This window comes from Balaenoptera physalus (genome assembly GCF_965194825.1).
Source record: "Balaenoptera physalus genome assembly, chromosome: 19".
NCBI classification, from domain to species: Eukaryota; Metazoa; Chordata; class Mammalia; order Artiodactyla; family Balaenopteridae; genus Balaenoptera; species Balaenoptera physalus.
In genome coordinates this window covers 8,951,437-8,969,697 of record NC_138900.1, presented here as the reverse complement: position 1 = coordinate 8,969,697, position 18,261 = coordinate 8,951,437, and the positions used below count along the sequence as shown (strand labels likewise).

General features: G+C 56.9%; 1 protein-coding gene across 2 annotated transcripts; it reads left to right on the top strand.

Annotated features, from left to right (window-relative positions):
* The first annotated feature begins 1,046 nt into the window (after window positions 1-1,046).
* Window positions 1,047-18,159, top strand: NPAS1 (neuronal PAS domain protein 1). Of its 2 annotated transcripts, none has more exons than XM_082438248.1 (12): window positions 1,047-1,219; window positions 2,296-2,478; window positions 2,903-3,138; window positions 10,285-10,358; window positions 10,622-10,711; window positions 12,494-12,668; window positions 14,088-14,203; window positions 14,406-14,563; window positions 15,189-15,295; window positions 15,741-15,888; window positions 16,961-17,055; window positions 17,601-18,159. In XM_082438248.1, exons 2-12 carry the CDS (start codon window positions 2,357-2,359, stop codon window positions 18,062-18,064), a joined length of 1,785 nt encoding a protein of 594 aa, XP_082294374.1. In that variant the 5' UTR covers window positions 1,047-1,219; window positions 2,296-2,356; the 3' UTR covers window positions 18,065-18,159. The 2 variants fall into 2 exon arrangements, with proteins under 2 accessions (XP_082294374.1, XP_082294375.1); XM_082438249.1 differs by having other exon boundaries at window positions 15,788-15,888; window positions 17,601-17,737.
* Window positions 18,160-18,261: the final 102 nt, after the last annotated feature.

The window sequence follows — 18,261 nt, the reverse complement described above, 5'->3', positions numbered from 1 at the left end:
CCTAGCTGTAAAATGGGCTTAGTAATAGAGCCCAGCTCAGAACCTTGCTGTGGGGAAAAAAATTAGCAGAACATAAAAGATTAGTTCCCAAGTTGTTCAGTGTGGTTATCCAGAGCCACTTGAAGAGTGTTCCCATCAGCCAGTGCACATGAGACTTCAGAGGTGTGTGCCTCGGTTCCTCTGTCCAACCAGACAGAGAAACCCTTGTTCTCTGCCAGCCTCTACCCACCTGCCTCTCCTAAGACTCCTGTCCCACCTTCATTAGTTGCATTGTGGTCTCCTAGGAGCACTTACGCGCCTGGAAACCCCCATGCCAGGCTGCTGAAGGGGTTTGGGAGAGAGAGGTGTAGTATCTCCTACAAGAGTGGGAAAGGCCTGGCTCGGTCACCTGGGTCCCCATTTCTCTGTGGGAGGTGCTATAGCTCCTTAGTTCCCATTTATGGTCTAATGGGAAGCTCTGATGTCGGGGTTCCCGTGGGAGCAGTGGTGGATATAAGACCCCAGGATCCTGGTCTCTGAAGTTCCTCGGATACCTGTGTCCCAGTCCCTGGGAGGTCCAGATGTCAAATCCTGCTCTTATAAGGAGGGGGGCAGAGCTTGGGTGCAAGGTCACCTTCTTGTCCAGGGGGTCTTGCTGACACCCTTAAATTCTCTCCTGAAAAAGAGTCTCTAACACCTGGATTTGCGCCCCTGGAGGGGGCACCGACGTCTGGGTCTCCACCCTTAAAAGAGACTCAGGTGCAAGGTGCCTGTCTTATCCCGAGGGGCTGCTGGGGTGCCGGGTTCTCTTGGGGAAGATGGGATGATAGTCCCTCCCAGTGGGGTATAGAGATGGTGCCCGGACTCTGGTGTTCTTCTCTCGGGGTGGGGAAGCTGACTTCGACGTTCTCGTTCTGGTGGGGTGAGGGCACTCGGACACCTGAGCAGCCCGGGACTCCTTTGCTTGGAACCCCCTATCACGGAAAAGGCCAGAGTGGCCGGAGCTGGGCTGGACCCAAGGGCGGAGAGTCTGTGGGCGGGGCTCCAGCAGGCCCCGCCCCCGCCCGCCAGCGCTGTCCCCGCGTCTCGAAGTCTGCGAGGCCTCGGTGGGCGCTGAGAGCCTAGCGCCACAGCCCGCGCGACTCGCCGAGCCCGGCCCGCCCCAGGGTCTATGGGGCCGCTCCTCTGCTGCGCCGCCCGGCCGGCCCCACGCCGCGCCCGGAGCCTGACCCGTGGCCAGGTAACGAGGCTGTGGGTACTGCGGGTAGGGAACGCCTGGGGGCTGGCATGAGAGGACAGGGAACTCCTGGGTCCTGGAGGAGAAGGGGACCGGAACTCCAGTGTGCTGGGAGCTAGGGCATCGGAACGCCTATATCCCAAGGCTGAGGGAGGGGGCGCACAGATGTTGGGTCCTGGAGAAATAGGGGGCTGGCGGATCTGGACGCCAAGGTCTAGGGCATCGGGACACCTGGTTGGGGAGGCTTGGGGGCGGTGTGGATATGGGGAGCGGGGGTGGATCCTGAATGCCTAGTCCTGGAGGAATGAAGACCTAATTCAACACGTTCCTTGTTCTGGGGGATCTGGTTACCAGGACACTTGGGCCCCGAGTGTCTGGTCCATCCTGGGGGGCGTCCTCGGGCTGAGGCTCTGGCCACTGCATCTGGGGTTGAGGCTCGCACGTCCGGGCCTTCAGGGAGGAAGTTGTGGTTGCGGAGATTTGGCTGCCTGGACACGTGGCATCACCCCGAGGGGCTGGGGGTGGTCCTTGGGCAGAGCATAGGGTGGGGTCCCTGGCCTCTGTCCCCCCTACCTCCTTAGCCCAGCCCGGGAAATAGGCGCACGGCAGATGCAAGGAACCGGACTCCTGGGATGGGCTTCTGGGGGGCGGATTCCCCGGGGCAGAGGGCTCTGGGGACGGCAGCCGGGCGCGCCCGGGCCCCGGCGAGGCGCCCGCCCCCCGCCCGGCTTGGGCATGCTTGGCACGCAGCGCGCGGGCCGGTCGGATCCGTATGCGCGCCGCGTGCGCCTATTGGTATGCGGGAGCCGGCCCGGCGCGGGCGTGAGGCGGGCGCTCTAGCGGGCGGCGCGGGGGAGGCGGCGGCGGGGCACGTCCTCGCCCTGAGCTTCTCCCAGAGCCCGGCGCGGTGAGAGCTGCGGACTGTGTAGCGGGGCCCCCAGGGAGGGGAAACTGAGGCAGCATCCAGCCGCAGCTCCTTGCTGGGACCCTGCGCCCCACGCGGACCTCGGTTTCCCTAGCAGGTGCCCCACCGGCCCCCTCGGGCGCTGAGCGCTGCCTCCCGCTCCTTCCCGCTGCAGGAGACGCGGCTCTCGAGTTCCGCAGGCTGCTCTGAGCCCGCCTGAGCGGGTCTCCGCGGAGATGGCGGCCGCCTACCCCAGCAGTGGCGGTGGAGGCGAGGTCAGGTGCGGGGGAGGTCGCGGCGGCAGCGTCCCTTGGGACTTTCTGCCGGGGTTCGTGGTCAAGACCCCGCCCGGACCCTGGTGAGCAAAGCTCCGCCCCTCGGGCTGTGGCCCCGCCCCCAAGGCGGTGTCCCGGTAGGATTCACACTCACCTTCTGCCCCGCCCCCTCGGGCCAGAATTTCTTACCCGGAGTTGCTCAACTGTTGTTCTGTAACACCCACCCCACACACCTGACGTTGTTCCTAGCCCCCTTCCTCGGAATTCCTACCCAACATTCTTATCTCTTTCCTCTTCCTCCTCCTTCCCCCAGAATTTACACCCCAAGTTCTGCTCCACGGCCGGGTGTAGAAGTCACACTCAGGCTCTGCCCCACCTCCGGAGTGTTGAATCCACTTTCAACATCCCGTCCCGTTCCCGAGGCCCCAAGAGGCGAGGCTCGCCCCCCAACCCCAGACCCCTGAGTCCCCGGGCCCCGCTGACGCTCCCTCCGCGCCGCCCGCCCAGCCTGCAGGCGCAGCGCAAGGAGAAGTCCCGTAACGCGGCGCGCTCGCGGCGCGGAAAAGAGAACCTGGAGTTCTTCGAGCTGGCCAAGCTACTCCCGCTGCCCGGAGCCATCTCCAGCCAGCTGGACAAGGCGTCCATCGTGCGCCTCAGCGTCACCTACCTCCGCCTGCGCCGCTTCGCCGCTCTCGGGGCGCCGCCCTGGGGGTTGAGGTCCGCGGGGCCGCAGGCTGGCCTAGGTGAGTGCGCATGCGCGGGGGTCGGGGGTCCAGGCGCGCTCCCCCAGTGCAGGGCACCCGGTATCTGAGGGTGCGCGCCAGCTCTCGCCCAGCTCCTGCACCCGGAGGGAGTACAGGATTTGGAGTCAGACCTTTTGTGTGTTCCTATCAGGCGGCTTCTACTGTCCAAGCCTCAGTTTATTCATCTCTAAAACGGGCTCACCAGGTAGGGACGATTTCATGAATTCTGGCCTAATCACGGGCCTGGCCACACTGGATCATACCACCAGTTAATGCTATTATTGTTATCAGGGAAAATGAATCATTATTATCACAAAGGAGATTATCACAGCTCCATGGACGGGACAGAGGGGACCCAGCCTGGGCCTCCTATCCACTAATGGGCAAGAAACTCCCGCACTCAGACCTGAGGGACCCCAGAGGGAACCTCTAGAGTCTGAATTCCCAGTTTGGGATGCGGGAGGGAGACAGGATTATATGGCAGGTAAGATGGCGAGCTTCAGAAAGACGGGGGTCCCTGTCCCCACTCAGCCAGTCCCCACCGTTGTGACCCTGGGCAGGTCGCCTCACCTCTCTGTGCCTCACTTGTGAAATGGGAATCATGATGAAGCCCCTCCCCCACCCGCAGGGCTGAGAAGAGAAGAAGATCTACCAGGTAATATGTACATGTGTAAAGACCCTAAACACACCTGGCACAGAATAAACGATCAATGTCTAGCAAGCACTGTTATCAATAGTTACCTGCAGGTTTATTGAGCATCTACTGTGTGCCTGCTACGGTTCTGAGCCCTCGAGATCCAGCAGGAAACAAACTGCATAAAAGTGCCTGCCCTGGACAGGCTGACATCCTACTAGCCAAGACACAATAACGAAATGCAATCAATAATATGTTAAAATATAGAATATGTAAAACAGATATATATATATAGATAGATATCTACTTTCATTATTATTCAGACTTCATTATATAGAAGTGTTATGTTATTGTTATTACTTCTATTTTATGTTTTATTGCTTTACTCTTATTACGAGAAGAGAGCGAATCGTCTTCATCTGAGGTCGCAGGTGACAGGGACAGGGCACCCTAGGCTACTTCCCCCCCCCCACCCAAGAAGGATTGTCCTTAAGGTGGGGTTGGAGGGGCTCCAATTCCCCTCCTGCCCTGGTCTCAGGGGGGAGGGGGGAGAGAAAATAGCATTGATTAAACTCGCAATAAATCACCATTTAAATTTAAATAATCCGGCTTCCCAGGCGGTAATTAGGCGAATTGACTGGCGCGGAGAGAATGCGGCATTAGCGCCGCTGATTACTGTCATTACCGCGAACAACATGTGCGCCGGCGGGGGATAAACATCTTGTCTATTGTCCCCAAGCCCCGGGGAGAGAAAGGGGGGGGGGGGGACGCTGAGAGAGCCCCACCGGCGTCCGGCCTCCCCCCTCCGTGCTTGCTGGGATGGGTAATTCGACGGGTAATTCAAGACCACTGACCTCAGCAACCTCCCTGCCTGTACGTGGGAAGGGGGAGGGGCAGGACAGTGTGCAGGGGAGGAACTGCGTGGACTCCCGCTGTACCCCCAAAATTAAGAAATTGGGAGCATCTCCTGCTCTCCTGGGTCCCCAACAAGAGGCCAAGCACCTGCTTCAATAGTTCAGATGGGAAAACTGAGGACAGAGACTTAGCTGCCGTCAGAGAGCAAAGCATTGTGCCTCAAGCTCTCTGTAAAGGAGGGAGCTCCCGTGTTCTCCTCAAAGATAATAGCAATAACATACCGGTCAGACACAGTGTTGAGTGCTGCATCCAAATTCACTTGCTAATCCTCTCAAAACTCTTTGGAGGGAGGCAATGCTATGTTCCCATTTTATAGAAGGGGAAAACTGAGACCCAGAGAGGTGAAGTTCTTTGCCCAAGGTCACATAGCCGAGAAGGGGCCCAGCTGAGATTCAGACTCAAGTGGCCTGGCTCCAGAGCCCACCTTCTCAACCACCATCCTTGGCATGTTTGTGGGTCTCCAGGGATGGGTCCTATGTTGCAGGTCTCGGCCTCTCTCTGGGCCTTTCTACCATCTGTGAAATGGGATGACAGATGTTGAAGTCTAGCCAGGGGGCTCTAAGTCTGGGGAGGAGACAGCCTTGATCTCCTATCAGTGTTTGTCATTCATTCAACAAATGCCCAATGAATACCTTCCCTGTGCCAGGCACCGTTCTAGGTGCTGGGGACACAGCAGGGAACAGGACAAAGTCCCTGCCCTCAAAGGTGGGCCTACACACCTGACATGGTAGGTCCCCTGCCCCTCACCTCCCTGATGTCACCTTTCTACCCCTCTGACCTCTTCAACGCCCACCCCCCCACACATGGGCCACCTTGCTGTTCAGAGAAGCCTGTTCCCACCTCAGGGCCTTTGCACTTGCTGGGCTTCCACCAGGAACTCCCTTCCCTTAGAATGTGGGCTTTTCAGTCAAGCCTTCCCTGACCACTCTATTAAAAATGACAACCCTGGGACTTCCCTGGTGGTCCAGTGGTTAAGACTTCGCCCTCCAATGTAGGGGGTGCAGGTTCAATCCCTGGTCAGGGAGCTAAGATCCCACATGCCCGGGGCCAAAAAAACAAAACATAAAACAGAAGTAATATTGTGGCAAATTCAATAAAGACTTTAAAAAAAAGAGAGAGAGGATAGTACGTGGCATATAGTAGGTGCTTAAAAAAAAAAAAAAAAAAAAGACAACCCCCTGCTCCCAGCATGTCCTATCGTCCTTTCCTGCCTTATTTCTTTCCATAGTACTAATCATCATCTAATACTATATATTTTTTATTTCTCTTGTTTATTGTGTTTCTCCCCTACAGCACGTTGTGTGCTGAGCCTAGAATAGTGCCTGGGACACAGTAAGGGGTCACTAAATATTTCTTGGGTGACTATAGAACTGCGTGAGGGGAGGAGGGGGGACATCACAACTCACAGGTCAGTCACCGCCTCTCTGAGTAAGTGACCTTTGAGCTGAGACTGGAAGGAGGTGAGGGAGCAAAAGCTAGGAGAAAAGCTGGAAGGAGAGTTTTCCAGGCAGAGGGAACAGCAAGTGCAAAGGCCCTGAGGCAGGCAGCAATCAGCTTGCTAGATGCAGGCCACAGTTGTGAGGTCAGGGGCTCCAGAGAGGAGTAAGTGAGGCAGGAAGTGGTCAGCGGGTCAGGGGCCAGGTCCTGCAGGGCCTCTCGGGCCGTGGTGAAGACTTTGGCTGTTACCCCGAGTGAGATGGGAGTCACAGAGGTGGTGGATGTGAGGGCAGAAGCTGGGAGCCCAGTGAGGAGGCAAGTGCAGTGGTCCAGGTGGGAGGTGGGGCAGCTAGACCAGGGTGGGAGCAGTGGGGTGAGAGGTGGTCGGATTCAGGTGATGCAGTGAGGGGCCAGCCTCAGGACTTGCAGAATATGGGTGAAGGCATGGGAGAAAGCAAGGGTCAAGGTGGATGGTAAGGAAGCCTCCCCAAAAGGTAGAGGTGCCCGAAGTAGGGCTTATCCTAATAGTGCAGGACTCACCTACTGGGTACCTGGCTGTGTGCCATTTGCATGCATGAACCCATTCAGCTCCAGCCCTAGACCCATTTCACAGATGCAGCTGAGGAAAGTACAGGCAGACATGCACCCACTCCAGTCCTCAGGCCTGCTCCCAGGGAGCAAGGCACTCTGATTATGGCAGGGGGCTCCCTCTCCCAGACTTCCAAAGCTAATGAAGTCCCAGCCCTTCATTAGCTGCCCTAGCCCAGGGCAGCAAATCCCTCAGGGCAGTTGAGAATGGGAGGTGGAGGGGGACCCCTGGGAGAAGTCTTGGCTTCTCCCCTCGGCCCCTCAGCACCCCCTCTGTGTGTGGGGGAAGATGACAACTGGGACAGTTTTGTTCCAGCAGGGGCAGGCTCTGATAAGAAACTCAGCAAATGTTTGTTGAATGAGCGAATGATGGTTGGGGTCCGGATGTGAGGAGGGGGCAGATCTGAGAGTAGGGAAGAGCCCGCAGCTGAATTTGGGGGACACAGGAGTTGAGGTATTTGTGGGAGAGAGGAGGGAACACAGAGAGAGGAGTCAGGGAGTTGGTGGATTTGGGGCAGGGGGAGGCCAGGGGTAATAAGACACATCAGTCAGGGATGGGGACAGAGGCCGGGGAAAGGATGGGGGAACAGCAAGTGGCTGAGCCCTCCCCCTGTATGCACCCCCCTCCCGACGTGCCCATTAAGGCTGTTAATTGCAGCGGTTCAGTCTGACCTGGGCTGATCCTGTGAGAGGGAAAATGAAGGAATTAGCAAAAATGACAGGGGAAAATTGCGACAATTAGCAGGCGGCATTGTTCCCGCCTGTCACCCGGCTGGTTCCCGCTGCATCTCGGGGGAGGGGTCCCCATCACCCCCCCCGAGTTATTGTTCCTGGAGCTCCAGGCGGGGGTGGAAAAAGGGTGTGAACAGCCGTGGGGATGTTGGGGGTGCTCCTGGGAGAGGAGGCGTGACCAAACATTAAGGGACTGGGGGCGGGGCTTGGGAGCTGCGTCCTGATTGGGGGGGAGGGGGCGGCGTTTCGCCGCCTGGTGTTTTGATGGTCTGGAAATAACAATAGTAATCACGCTATTAATACTGATCCCAGCTCTGTTTCAGAGCACCTGCTGCATGCGGGCGCCTGGTAGGCCCTTTCAGCTCCCTAAGCCAACTGAATGCTCAACACCCCTGTGAGATAAGCTCGCTTAGCAAACCCACCTGACAGAGGAGGAAACTGAGGCACAGAGAAGTGAAGGCACTGGTCCGAGGGCACACAGCCAGGGAGGAACAGTCCTGGGGCTTAACACCAGAACTGGACCCTCAGCCCTGCAGGAGCCAGATGCTTGGGGACCCTCGAGGTCACTGGCTCCCCAGTCTGGGCACGGACCCCTTGCGGGGGTCGTTCTCTGCAGGGTCAGGGAGGGCATCCTGGGTGGGAACAGGGTCCAGGAACACAGGGCCTCTGCCCATGCCCAGCATGGATGTCTGGAGCCCTTTGCTCCTCGCTGCGGGGGATGGGTCGGCCTGTGTCTCTGCTTCTGTCTACTTCACCATCTCTGTCTTCCTGCCACTTTCTCTGTATCTGTCTCTGTGCATCTCTTTCCCTCTGTCCCTCCATCTCTTTATGTCTCTCTGTCTTTACCTATCTCTGTCTCAGTTTCTCTGTGTCTATATATGTCTCTACCCCTCTCTCTTTTTAAAAAAATTTTATTGGGGTAAAATTTATATAACATGAAAGTCACCATTTTACAGTGTGCAGTTCGGTGGCACTTAGCACATTCACAATGTTGTGCAACCAGCACTTCTGTCTAGTTCCAAAACATTTTCATCACCCTCCAAAAACCCTGTCCCATTAGCAGTCCCTCCCCAGTCCTCCTGCCCCTCCCCCCAGCCCCTGGCAACCACTGATCTGCTTTCCATCTCTGGATTTGCCTCTTCTGAACGTTTCATATAAATTGAATCCTACACTGTGTAGCCCCTGTGTTCAGCTTCTTTCACTTAGCATAATGTTTTCAAAGTTCATTCACGTCGTAGCATGGACCGGTACTCCATTTCTTTTTATGGATGAATAATCTTCCGTTCTATGAATATAGCACATTTTATTTATCCATTCATCAGTTAATGGACATTTGGGTTGTTTCCACCTTTTGGCTATTAGGAGTAATGCTGCTATGAACATTCATGTACAAGTATTTGTTAGAGCACCTGTTTTCAATTCTTTGGGGTGTATACCTAGGAGTGGAATTGCTGGGTTATATGGTAATTCTATGTTTGACTTATTGAGGAATTGCCAAACTATTTTCCAGAGTGGCGCATCGTTTCACATTCTCACCAGCAATGCACGGGGGTTCCAATTTCTCCACATCCTCGCCAACACTTATTTTCTATTTTTTAAAAAAATTCGAACCATCCTAGCGGGTGTGAAGTGATCTCTCATTGTGGTTTTGATTTGCATTTTGCTAATGACTAATGATGTTGAACATCTTTTCATGTGCTTATCGGCCATTTGTGCATCTTCTTTGTAAGAATGTCTGTTCAAATCCTTTGCGCATTTTTGAATTGGGTTGTTCATCCTTTTGTTGTTGAGTTGTAACATCCTTATTTCTTTCTCTATTTCCTTATATCTCTCTGTCCATCTATTTGTCTTTGTCTCTCAATGTCTCTTTCTCTGTCTCTCTGTCTCTCTCCTTTTCTGTCTCCTATCACCCTTCAGGTCTGAGCTCAAACACCCCCTCCTTCAACAGGCCTTACCCCATGCTGCTTCTTTTATTTATTTATTTATTTATTTTAAATAAATAAATAAAATATTTGGCTGCCTTGGGTCTTTGTTGCCGCACGCGGGCTTTCTTCAGTTGCGGCAAGCGGGGGGCTAGTCTTCGTTGCGGTGCACGGGCTTCTCATTGCGGTGTCTTCTCTTGTTGCAGAGCACAGGCTCTAGGGGCGCAGGCTTCAGTAGTTGTGGCACGTGGGCTCAATAGTTGTGGCTTGCAGGCTCTAGAGCGCAGGCTCAGTAGTTGTGGCACACAGGCTTAGTTGCTCCGCAGCATGTGGGATCTTCCTGGACCAGGGCTCGAACCCGTGTCCCCTGCATTGGCAGGCGGATTCTTAACCACTGCGCCACCAGGGAAACACCCCATGCTTCTTTATTTCACACCACCTATTCGATTCTTCATAGCACTGGCCACAAAAGATAGTTCTATATTTGTTAGTTTCTTGCTTGTTTATAACTGCCCTGGCTTGGGTACCCTGTGAGGGCAGGGCTGGGTTGTCCTGGTCACCTATGTGTCCCCAGCACTACCCAGCACAGGGCCTGGCGCACTGCTGATGCTCAGGGAGTTTGCTGAATGACTGAATGGATGAATGGGTGAATGAATGAATGAATCCCTTTCTGCATCCCCTGGTGTCTCTGTGTCTCTGTGTGTCTCGGTTTGTCTGTCCCACCCACCCCTGCCCCACCCACCCCTCCCCACACCCCAGGTCTCTCCCTGACAGGGCCCAGGTCCCCCCAACCCCCCAAGATGGCTACAGGACTGGGGAGAAGAGAGGGAGATATGTAGCCTGGCTCCCTGGGGGTCTGCCCAGAAGGTCAGGGGTCAAACCAACAGGCCCTGGCCTCACCCCTCCCTCTTCCCCCAGCCCCAGGCCGCAGGGGCCCCGTGGCGCTGGTCTCCGAAGTCTTCGAGCAGCACCTGGGAGGACACATCCTGCAGGTGAGGCCCCTTCCCTGCCTGCTGCTCCTTGCTGCCACCTGGTGGCCGTCTCGGGAGAACCGCACCCTTTTCTCCAGCATCGGTCCCCTGGGGGAGCCCCAGAACTGGGAGTCAGAATGCTCAGGCTCCCCCTCCTGCTCCCCCCCAGGGCCACTGAAGCGCTTTACCCCCAGAATAATCCATCCCAGGCTGAGATCCAGATTTCAGAACCTCTTACAGATGCCAGGCCCTCCTCTCCCCGACCCCGTCTCTCTCCACTCTAGTCCCTGGACGGCTTCGTGTTTGCCTTGAACCAGGAAGGGAAGTTCCTCTACATCTCAGAGACAGTCTCCATTTATCTGGGTCTCTCACAGGTAAGGGGCCCGCAGCAGCCTGCCTGGACTGGCTCAGCTGCCAACTCCCTTGCTGGCCCTCCTCTCTCCTGGCCTCACCATCCCAGCATGAAAAAAAAAAAAAAAGGACTGGATCTTTGGTTCCCAAAGTGTGTTCCTTGGAACCCCACATGGCACCTAACATGGCTCCTCCTCCCAGGCAGAGGAGGGTTATTAAAGTAAGAGGTCGATTTGGAGAAAGCAAAATAGCAGAAAGATAAATTTGCCTATGAGTGGTTGCCAACGGTACCGTATTTACCAAAACTTGTTTATTCTTAACACTTTTAAAGGATTACAGCAATTCGTACCGGAAGGGCTTGGGTTTTCCAGCTTGGAAGATTTTCTGTGGCATTTTAGTTGACTAGTTTGCATTTTGCCTTTACTTCAACCCACTGTTTCTGTTCCAGCTCCTGCAGCTGGTGGCTGAAAGGTAAAAGGAGGGCAAAGAGAAGCCAAAAGCCCCCATCCCTGGAGTCTTGGCTCCTTGCAGCATCTTAGGCCTTGCCAATCCAATCAGTACAAATTGCTGTCAACTTTTATCATTTTTACAAAGATTTTAACAAATGGTAAATTTAGAAAATTCAGTGCGTTGGTATTTGGCCTTCTTGAGCAGCTCTTCAGTGAGTTGTTGGAGGTTCCTGGAGGAGGAAGGCCCTGAAGGGAGAATATGGACAAGAGGAAGGGAGTGGGGGGAAAGGCTCGAAGCTGGTGTGTGTGGGGGGGATGTTTAATGAGGGATAGAGGGAAGCATGTGACCCCAAGCCCAGGGGCTGTGGGAGCCATGGGAGGTTTCTTTCCTTGTTTTAAAATTTTATTTTACTTATTTTTATTTTTGGCTGCGTTGGCTTTCCGTTGCTGCGCACGGGCTTTCTCTAGTCGCGGTGAGCGGGATACTCTTCGTTGCGGTGCGCGGGCTTCTCATTGCGGTGGCTTCTCTTGTTGCGGAGCACGGGCTCTAGGCGCACGGGCTTCTGTAGTTGTGGGCTCAGTAGTTGTGGCTCGCGGGCTCTAGAGCGCAGGCTCAGTAGTTGTGGCGCACGGGCTTAGTTGCTCCGTGGCATGTGAGATCTTCCCGGACCAGGGCTCGAACCCGTGTCCCCTGCATTGGCAGGCGGATTCTTAACCACTGCACCACCAGGGAAGTCCCATGGGAGGTTTCTGAGAGGAGGAGGGCCATGGTCAGGGGAGTAACTTAGGGAGGGGTATGTACGTGGGGACTGAAGGCCAGAAGACCAGTGAGGACGCTGGGACAGAAACACAGCAGGGAGAAGATGGGTGCCGGGACTGGGAAGGTGTGGAGATAAGGGGACTGCTGTGAGAGATTTGAGGGATGAATTGAATGTAAAAGTCTGTCTAATTAAAAGGTTCTAACTCTTTAAAGAGTTTGAAAGCCATTCCACTGCTTGTGTCCTGATTTCCATCCTGTGAGTCATTTCAGGGCGCAGTTGTTTGCTGTAGGGGGGTGAGTGAGTAAGCAAGAGCTGCGTAAATGAAGGCTTACAACACCCCCATCCCAACCACATACACAGGTTCTTTATACTGTAGGCAGGGGCAGAAAATCCTTCATAATCTCTGGGTTTGAAGTGGGAGGGCACGGGAAGCGCCTAAGTTTATATCCGCCTTTAAAAGCGTTTAAATATATATATATTTTTCTAATAAAAACACACACCTGCTTGCAGGCGAGTGAGTCTGTGGCAGAACAGGCGGGCGAGTGACTGCGCGCGCACCTCACCCGCCCGCTGCATCCCCCTCCTTCGCCGGCAGGTGGAGCTGACGGGCAGCAGCCTCTTCGACTACATTCATCCGGGGGACCACTCCGAGGTGCTGGAGCAACTGGGGTTGCGGGCCCCGATCCCCGGGCCCCCCACCCCGCCCTCCGTCCCCTCCTCTTCCTCCTCCTCCTCATCGTCCTCCTCGCTTGCGGATACCCCTGAGATCGGTAATTCTCAGGATCCCCAAAGAAAGAGGCCTGAGGGTAGCTTAGGGGATGCTGGGTACAGTGTATCCAACTATGTCTCCTTTATACAAAAACACTCTTGTTAAGAGTTTTGCAAGCAAGTTTTTGTAAAATGAATCAGAGTCTAAATTGAGGTAGCGAGACGTGGCTCCCTAAGATTGCCTGGATCCCCAAGATTTGAACTTTAGAAAGACCCCCTCTGGCTGCAGAGTGGAGGTGGGTGCCTGTGGGTGACAGATGGAACCAGGCTTTGGTAAATAATAATAACAACGTGTGCTTATTGGGCATTTACACGTGCCCTGCCTTTAAGTACATAATTTTATTAAATCCTAACCACAAGCCCACAAAGCAGGAGCTATGACTATCTCCATTTTATAGAGGAGGAAACTGGGGCACAGCATAGAGAGGTTAAGTGTCCCAGGTCAGCTGTAAGTGATTGAGCTGGACTCCAGCCCAGGCTTGTCTGACTCCAGCGTCTGTGCTTCTACCCCTTCTCTCCAGTGGAAAATTCCACTCCATTTTGGGGAGGGTGTTGGAGATTACCCTGAAAGTTCCTTTTAGCTCTGAGATATTGGGGGACTGAGGTTATCTTTCTCATAAATAAGCTTTTCTTATATGGGGTTTGCTTAATACCCAAACCATCTGAGCTATCAGCAGTGCTTGCAAGCTTGGGGAGATATTTGTGACACGTGTGGGACTGTTAGGGAGTGTGATTATATTTACACCTCAGTTTGAGGCACAGGGTCATCTGGGTGTGAGCATATTTATAAGACAATTTCACAGGGTTTATAGAATAATCTGTACTTGTGTGGCTTATTTGTTGCTATAGCCCAAGCCCCCACTCTGTGCTCAGCCCTCTGTTGGGCAGGGCTGAGGACACAGTGGTGACAAGAGCCCCAGCCCCACCCTCCCGGTGCTCACAGTCCAGTGGGGGAGACTGACCCTGTCCCCAGACAGTGATGACCCAGAGTGGGCAGGGCTGGGGTAGGAGACCCCAGAGGGGCAGCTGACCCAGCCTGGGGGTCAGGGAGGACTTCCTGGAGGAGATGTCTGATCTGAGACCTGGAGGTTGTGGCTAGAGATGATGTCAGCAGGAGGCAGTTCTTGCCAAAGTTTTAAGCCATGGTGAGGAGGAGCTGGGCTTTCCCCCAAGGGTACTAGGGAGCCATGGCAGGTTTAGAGCAGAGGAGGGATGGGGTCAGATCTGAGCTTTAGAAAGACCAGGCTGGGTGCTGCTGGGAGGGGAGGTTGGTGTAGGATGTCAGTGGGCTTGTAGAACCAGTAGGTGCGTCTGTGTGACTGTGGCCATGACCCTGTGTCTGGATAGCTCTGTAGAGGGCAGGGGTGGCCCATGCGTGTCCTTTTCAGGACCCCATAACATTCCTTCACTCTTCGCCCCAGAGGCCAGCTCCACCGAGGTGCCCCCCTCCTCCCGGGTCCAGGAGCGGTCCTTCTTCATCCGCATGAAATCCACCCTCACCAAGAGGGGGCTGCATGTCAAGGCCTCAGGGTACAAGGTAGGTGTGAGCTCTCCGCCCCAGCCTCTGACTCCCGGGTCCCCTCCCTGGCCCGAGGATAGCGCCTGTATTCATGCCAGCTCTGTCCACGGGCCCCTGTTTTTGGGGATGACAGCCAGAGCCAGGCCCTGTGGCCAGGATGTGGTCCTCCCACCCCACTGGCCCCGCCTTGCCCTCCTCCGATCGCGCCCGCCACCTGCAGGTCATCCATGTGACCGGTCGCCTTCGGGCCCGCGCCCTGGGCCTTGTGGCCCTTGGCCACACGTTGCCCCCGGCCCCACTGGCTGAGCTGCCGCTGCACGGACACATGATCGTCTTCCGACTCAGCCTGGGTCTCACCATCCTTGCTTGTGAGAGCAGGTACCGGGGTTGGGGGCTGAGGTGGGAGGATGGGGGCGCACGGGAGAGCGGGGTAGGCAGGAAGTCAGAGGAGCTCGGGGTCGGGGGGTGGGGGCGGCTGGGGCCCTGGGGAGCCGCGGGAGGAGGGAAAGCAGCGGAGGGCGAACTGGAAGAGGGAGTGAAGGAGGAGGCTAGGGCGGGGCCTGGGGCGGGGCCTCTGGGATGGAGGCGGGGCTGTGCTCGATTCCGAGAGGCCCAGGCCCTCCCTTCTGCAGAGCTCCGCCCTTCCCTGCTCCTATTTCTCTCTGCCTCTCCGGCCTCTCATCTCTCCGTCCACTCTCCCGCACCACGCAGTGGGGGGAAATTAAATAGCGAAATAGTCTCCACGCACCGAGCGGCTCCGGAGTGCCCGGGCCACCCCACACCCAGGAGTGCCGTCTGCTTGAATGTCCATAGCTGCCCGAGGAGGGACACTATTATTTTAAATATTCTCCCACCCATTTTACAGAGGGAAAAACTGAGACCCAGAGCACTCCAGAGCCAGGGTTTGGACCCTGAGGGATTCCAGAGCCAACCCTGTCTCTTTCTCCCCACCCCATGGTCTGGGACCCCTTCTCCCCTCCTGTCTATTGCCCCCTGCCCTCAGAGTCAGCGACCACATGGACCTGGGGCCCTCGGAGCTAGTGGGCCGCAGCTGCTACCAGTTTGTCCACGGGCAGGATGCAACCAGGATCCGCCAAAGCCACCTGGACCGTGAGGACCCCTCACCCCAGACTTGAGCACCCCCACTGCCCCACTCCCTGGAAGTCCTTCTCCCGGGCTGACCACAGTCCCTCCTGCTGCCACCTCCGGGGGCTCCACTCAGCACAGGAAGAGCAGCAAGGAGACTGAGCAACGGCTCAGGATGGGGGCGTGGGGAGTAAGGGGAACCGTGGGGTCGCTCTGACCCACCCTTCAAAATCCCGGGGCCTTGATGCCGGGTCACCTCTCGGTCTTTCTGACTCGGGCTCTCTCTGCCTCCCTCTCTGTACTTTGCCTTTCTCTTCTCCACACCGTCTCACCCTTCCCGTTTCCCTGTTGCCCTCTCTCTGCCCATCTCCCTGTCCACCTCTCTCCCACTGCCTCTCTCTGCCCCTCTCACCTCATCCCGCCCCTACCCCATCCCTTCCGGTGTTTCCGGTCCCTGGGCTGGGCCCAGTGCTGGACAAGGGCCAGGTGATGACCGGTTACTACCGTTGGCTGCAGCGCGCCGGGGGCTTCGTGTGGCTGCAGTCCGTGGCCACCGTGGCCGTGAGCGGGAAGAGCCCTGGAGAGCGCCACGTGCTCTGGGTCAGCTACGTGCTCAGGTGAGGGTTGCGCCCCTCTCCTCTCCCACGGGGAGCTCAGAACTCCCTCCAGAAGATTCTGCCAGCTCTCCCCACCTTAGTGTGGGGGCTCTGCAGGGAGGGCTTCTAGAAAAGGACAGATGTGGGCGGTGGTGGTGAAAACATGAAGGGGAATAGCGTCCAGTGAGAGTAAAGGCCTGGAGGAGAAATGAGCTTGCAGGAGGCCAGGGGTAGGTGGGGGAGTGACAATCGCTTCCAGGGAGGAAGAGGCAGATATGAAGTGGCCTCAGGCCCAGGTTGATTCTGGGGCACTGGGGAGCCATGGCAGGCTCTTACCAGGGGAGGGCCACCACAGAGCAGAGCAGATGATGGAAAGAAGCTGGAGGTGGGAAGGACGTTCCAGGCCAAGGGCACAGCATAGGCAAAGGCTCAGAGTCACAGCCGGACCCATCTGAGGAGCTAAAGGGAGTGCTCCGGGCTGGAGTATAGAGTCTCGAGAGACGAAGCTGAGGATGATGGTGGGGGCGCTGGGGAGCCATGGAAGGGTTTAGGGCTGGAGAGAGTCACAGTCAAATCTGCTTCTTGGAAAGACCACTCTGGCTGCCATGTAGAGGGAGGTCTGTGGGACAAGACGGGGACTGGGAGGCCAGGGGCAGGGCCTGGGAAATGCCAGGCAGCACAGGCGGAGGAGGGGAGGCGGCCATCCGGCCACCTCTGGCTTTGCGGGGCCTGGGTCTGAGCCTCTGAGAGGAGCAGGTTTGGAAGGAAGATGCTGAGGTCAGATGAGCATGAGGTACCCAGGGGACACTTAGGTGGTGACAACCAGGCGGCCACGGGCTGCAAAGGTTTGGCCTCAGGAGACTGGGCCAAGCTGGGCTAGAAGCCAACTTGGGAGTTTGGGGTCCAATGATGAGTCCTAAGTGCCTCGGGCGGGGGCTCTCCAGTCACTGCAGGGGGGCGGGGGGAAGCGTCTCCACTCAGAGGGGGAAGGGAAGTCTACACTCACAAGACTGGCAGGCAGGAGGGAGTCTCCCCTCACCAGAGGCCGGGTGGCCCGGGACTCGAGCTCCCAATCCCATCTGTCTTGTCCCAGTCAAGCCGAAGGGGGCCAGATACCTCTGGACGCCTTCCAGCTTCCGGCCAGCGTGGCCCATGAGGACACGTCCAGCCCGGAGCCAGCACCCACAGGTGAGCCCACCTCCCACCCCAGCCCCTGGGAGGCTCCGAGTGGCCTCTGGGACCTGTGCTGTCCGGTGCGGAAGCCACTAGCTTCACATGTGGCTATTTACAGTAAGATTAAAATTAAAATTCCATTTCCTTAGTTGTACTCGCCACGTTTGAAGAGCTTGGTGGCCATAGGTGGCCAGTGCAGGTATGGAACTTCCTTCCATCCTCGAAGGAAGTCCTCGAAGGACAGCCTGGGTCCAGACCAGAGCCTCTGGCGTCTGGGGCATGGTCACGCCTTGTGGTGGTGGCCGTGCCATGCATTGTAGGGCTTTTAGCAGCACCCCTGACTTCTACCCACTAGAATCCAGGAGTATCCTCCTCCCCAGTTGTGACAACCAGAAATGCCTCCAGACTTTGCCAAATGTCCCCTAAAGGGACAAAACCCCTCCAGCAGAGATCCACGGGTCTCGGGTCTTGACCACCGGGCGCCGCTCTATTCCACAGATGGGAAGGCTGAGGGCTGGGGACGCGCACACACGGAGCCCTTCAGAATCTTCCTCTTGCAGAGCCAGAGCCTCCAGTGGAAGGAAAGCAGGCCGCCCCCCCGCAGGAGGACAAGGCCCCCCAGCCCCGGGGCAAACCCATCAAAGTGGAGCCCGGCCCGGGGGAGACTGAAGACCCGGAGGACAGTGGGGATGAGGAGCTGTCCGGCCACCTGGCCCCAACGAGGCCCGAGTTCACGTCGGTCATCCGGGCGGGGGCCCTGAAGCAGGACCTGGTGGGGCCGTGGGGCCTGGCGCCTCCTGGGGACCCGCCACCTTCCCTCCTGCACACTGGCTTCCTGCCCCCCGTGGTGCGGGGCCTGTGCGCGCCTGGCACCATCCGCTACGGCCCTGCCGAGCTGGGCCTCGTGTACCCGCACCTGCAGAGGCTGGGCCCGGGCCCCACCCTCCCCGAGGCCTTCTACCCTGCGCTGGGCCTGCCCTACCCGGGGCCCCTGGGCACCAGGGTGCAGCGGAAGGGGGACTGAGGACTGGAACAGCCCCCCACGTGGCCGGACCTGGGGGATGGGTGGGGACCAGGGCTCTCCGCCCCGGTGAATTAAACGCCTGCTCCCGCTCTGTGGCTCCTCTCTGGGGTCAAGGAGCTCCTCTCTCCTTTTCTGCCTTCTTAGGTATCTCCACGTGCCCCCCAGCGCCTTCCGCCCCTACCCTCCTCCTTCGCTCG

Excerpts from the sequence above, each read along its gene's own strand:
- NPAS1 (XM_082438248.1), top strand. The coding sequence starts at position 2,357 with ATGGCGGCCGCCTACCCCAGCAGTGGCGGTGGAGGCGAGGTCAGGTGC. Across the intron at positions 14,564-15,188 it reads ATCCTTGCTTGTGAGAGCAG|AGTCAGCGACCACATGGACC; the intron begins GTACCGGGGTTG and ends CCCTGCCCTCAG. Across the intron at positions 15,889-16,960 it reads TGGGTCAGCTACGTGCTCAG|TCAAGCCGAAGGGGGCCAGA; the intron begins GTGAGGGTTGCG and ends GTCTTGTCCCAG.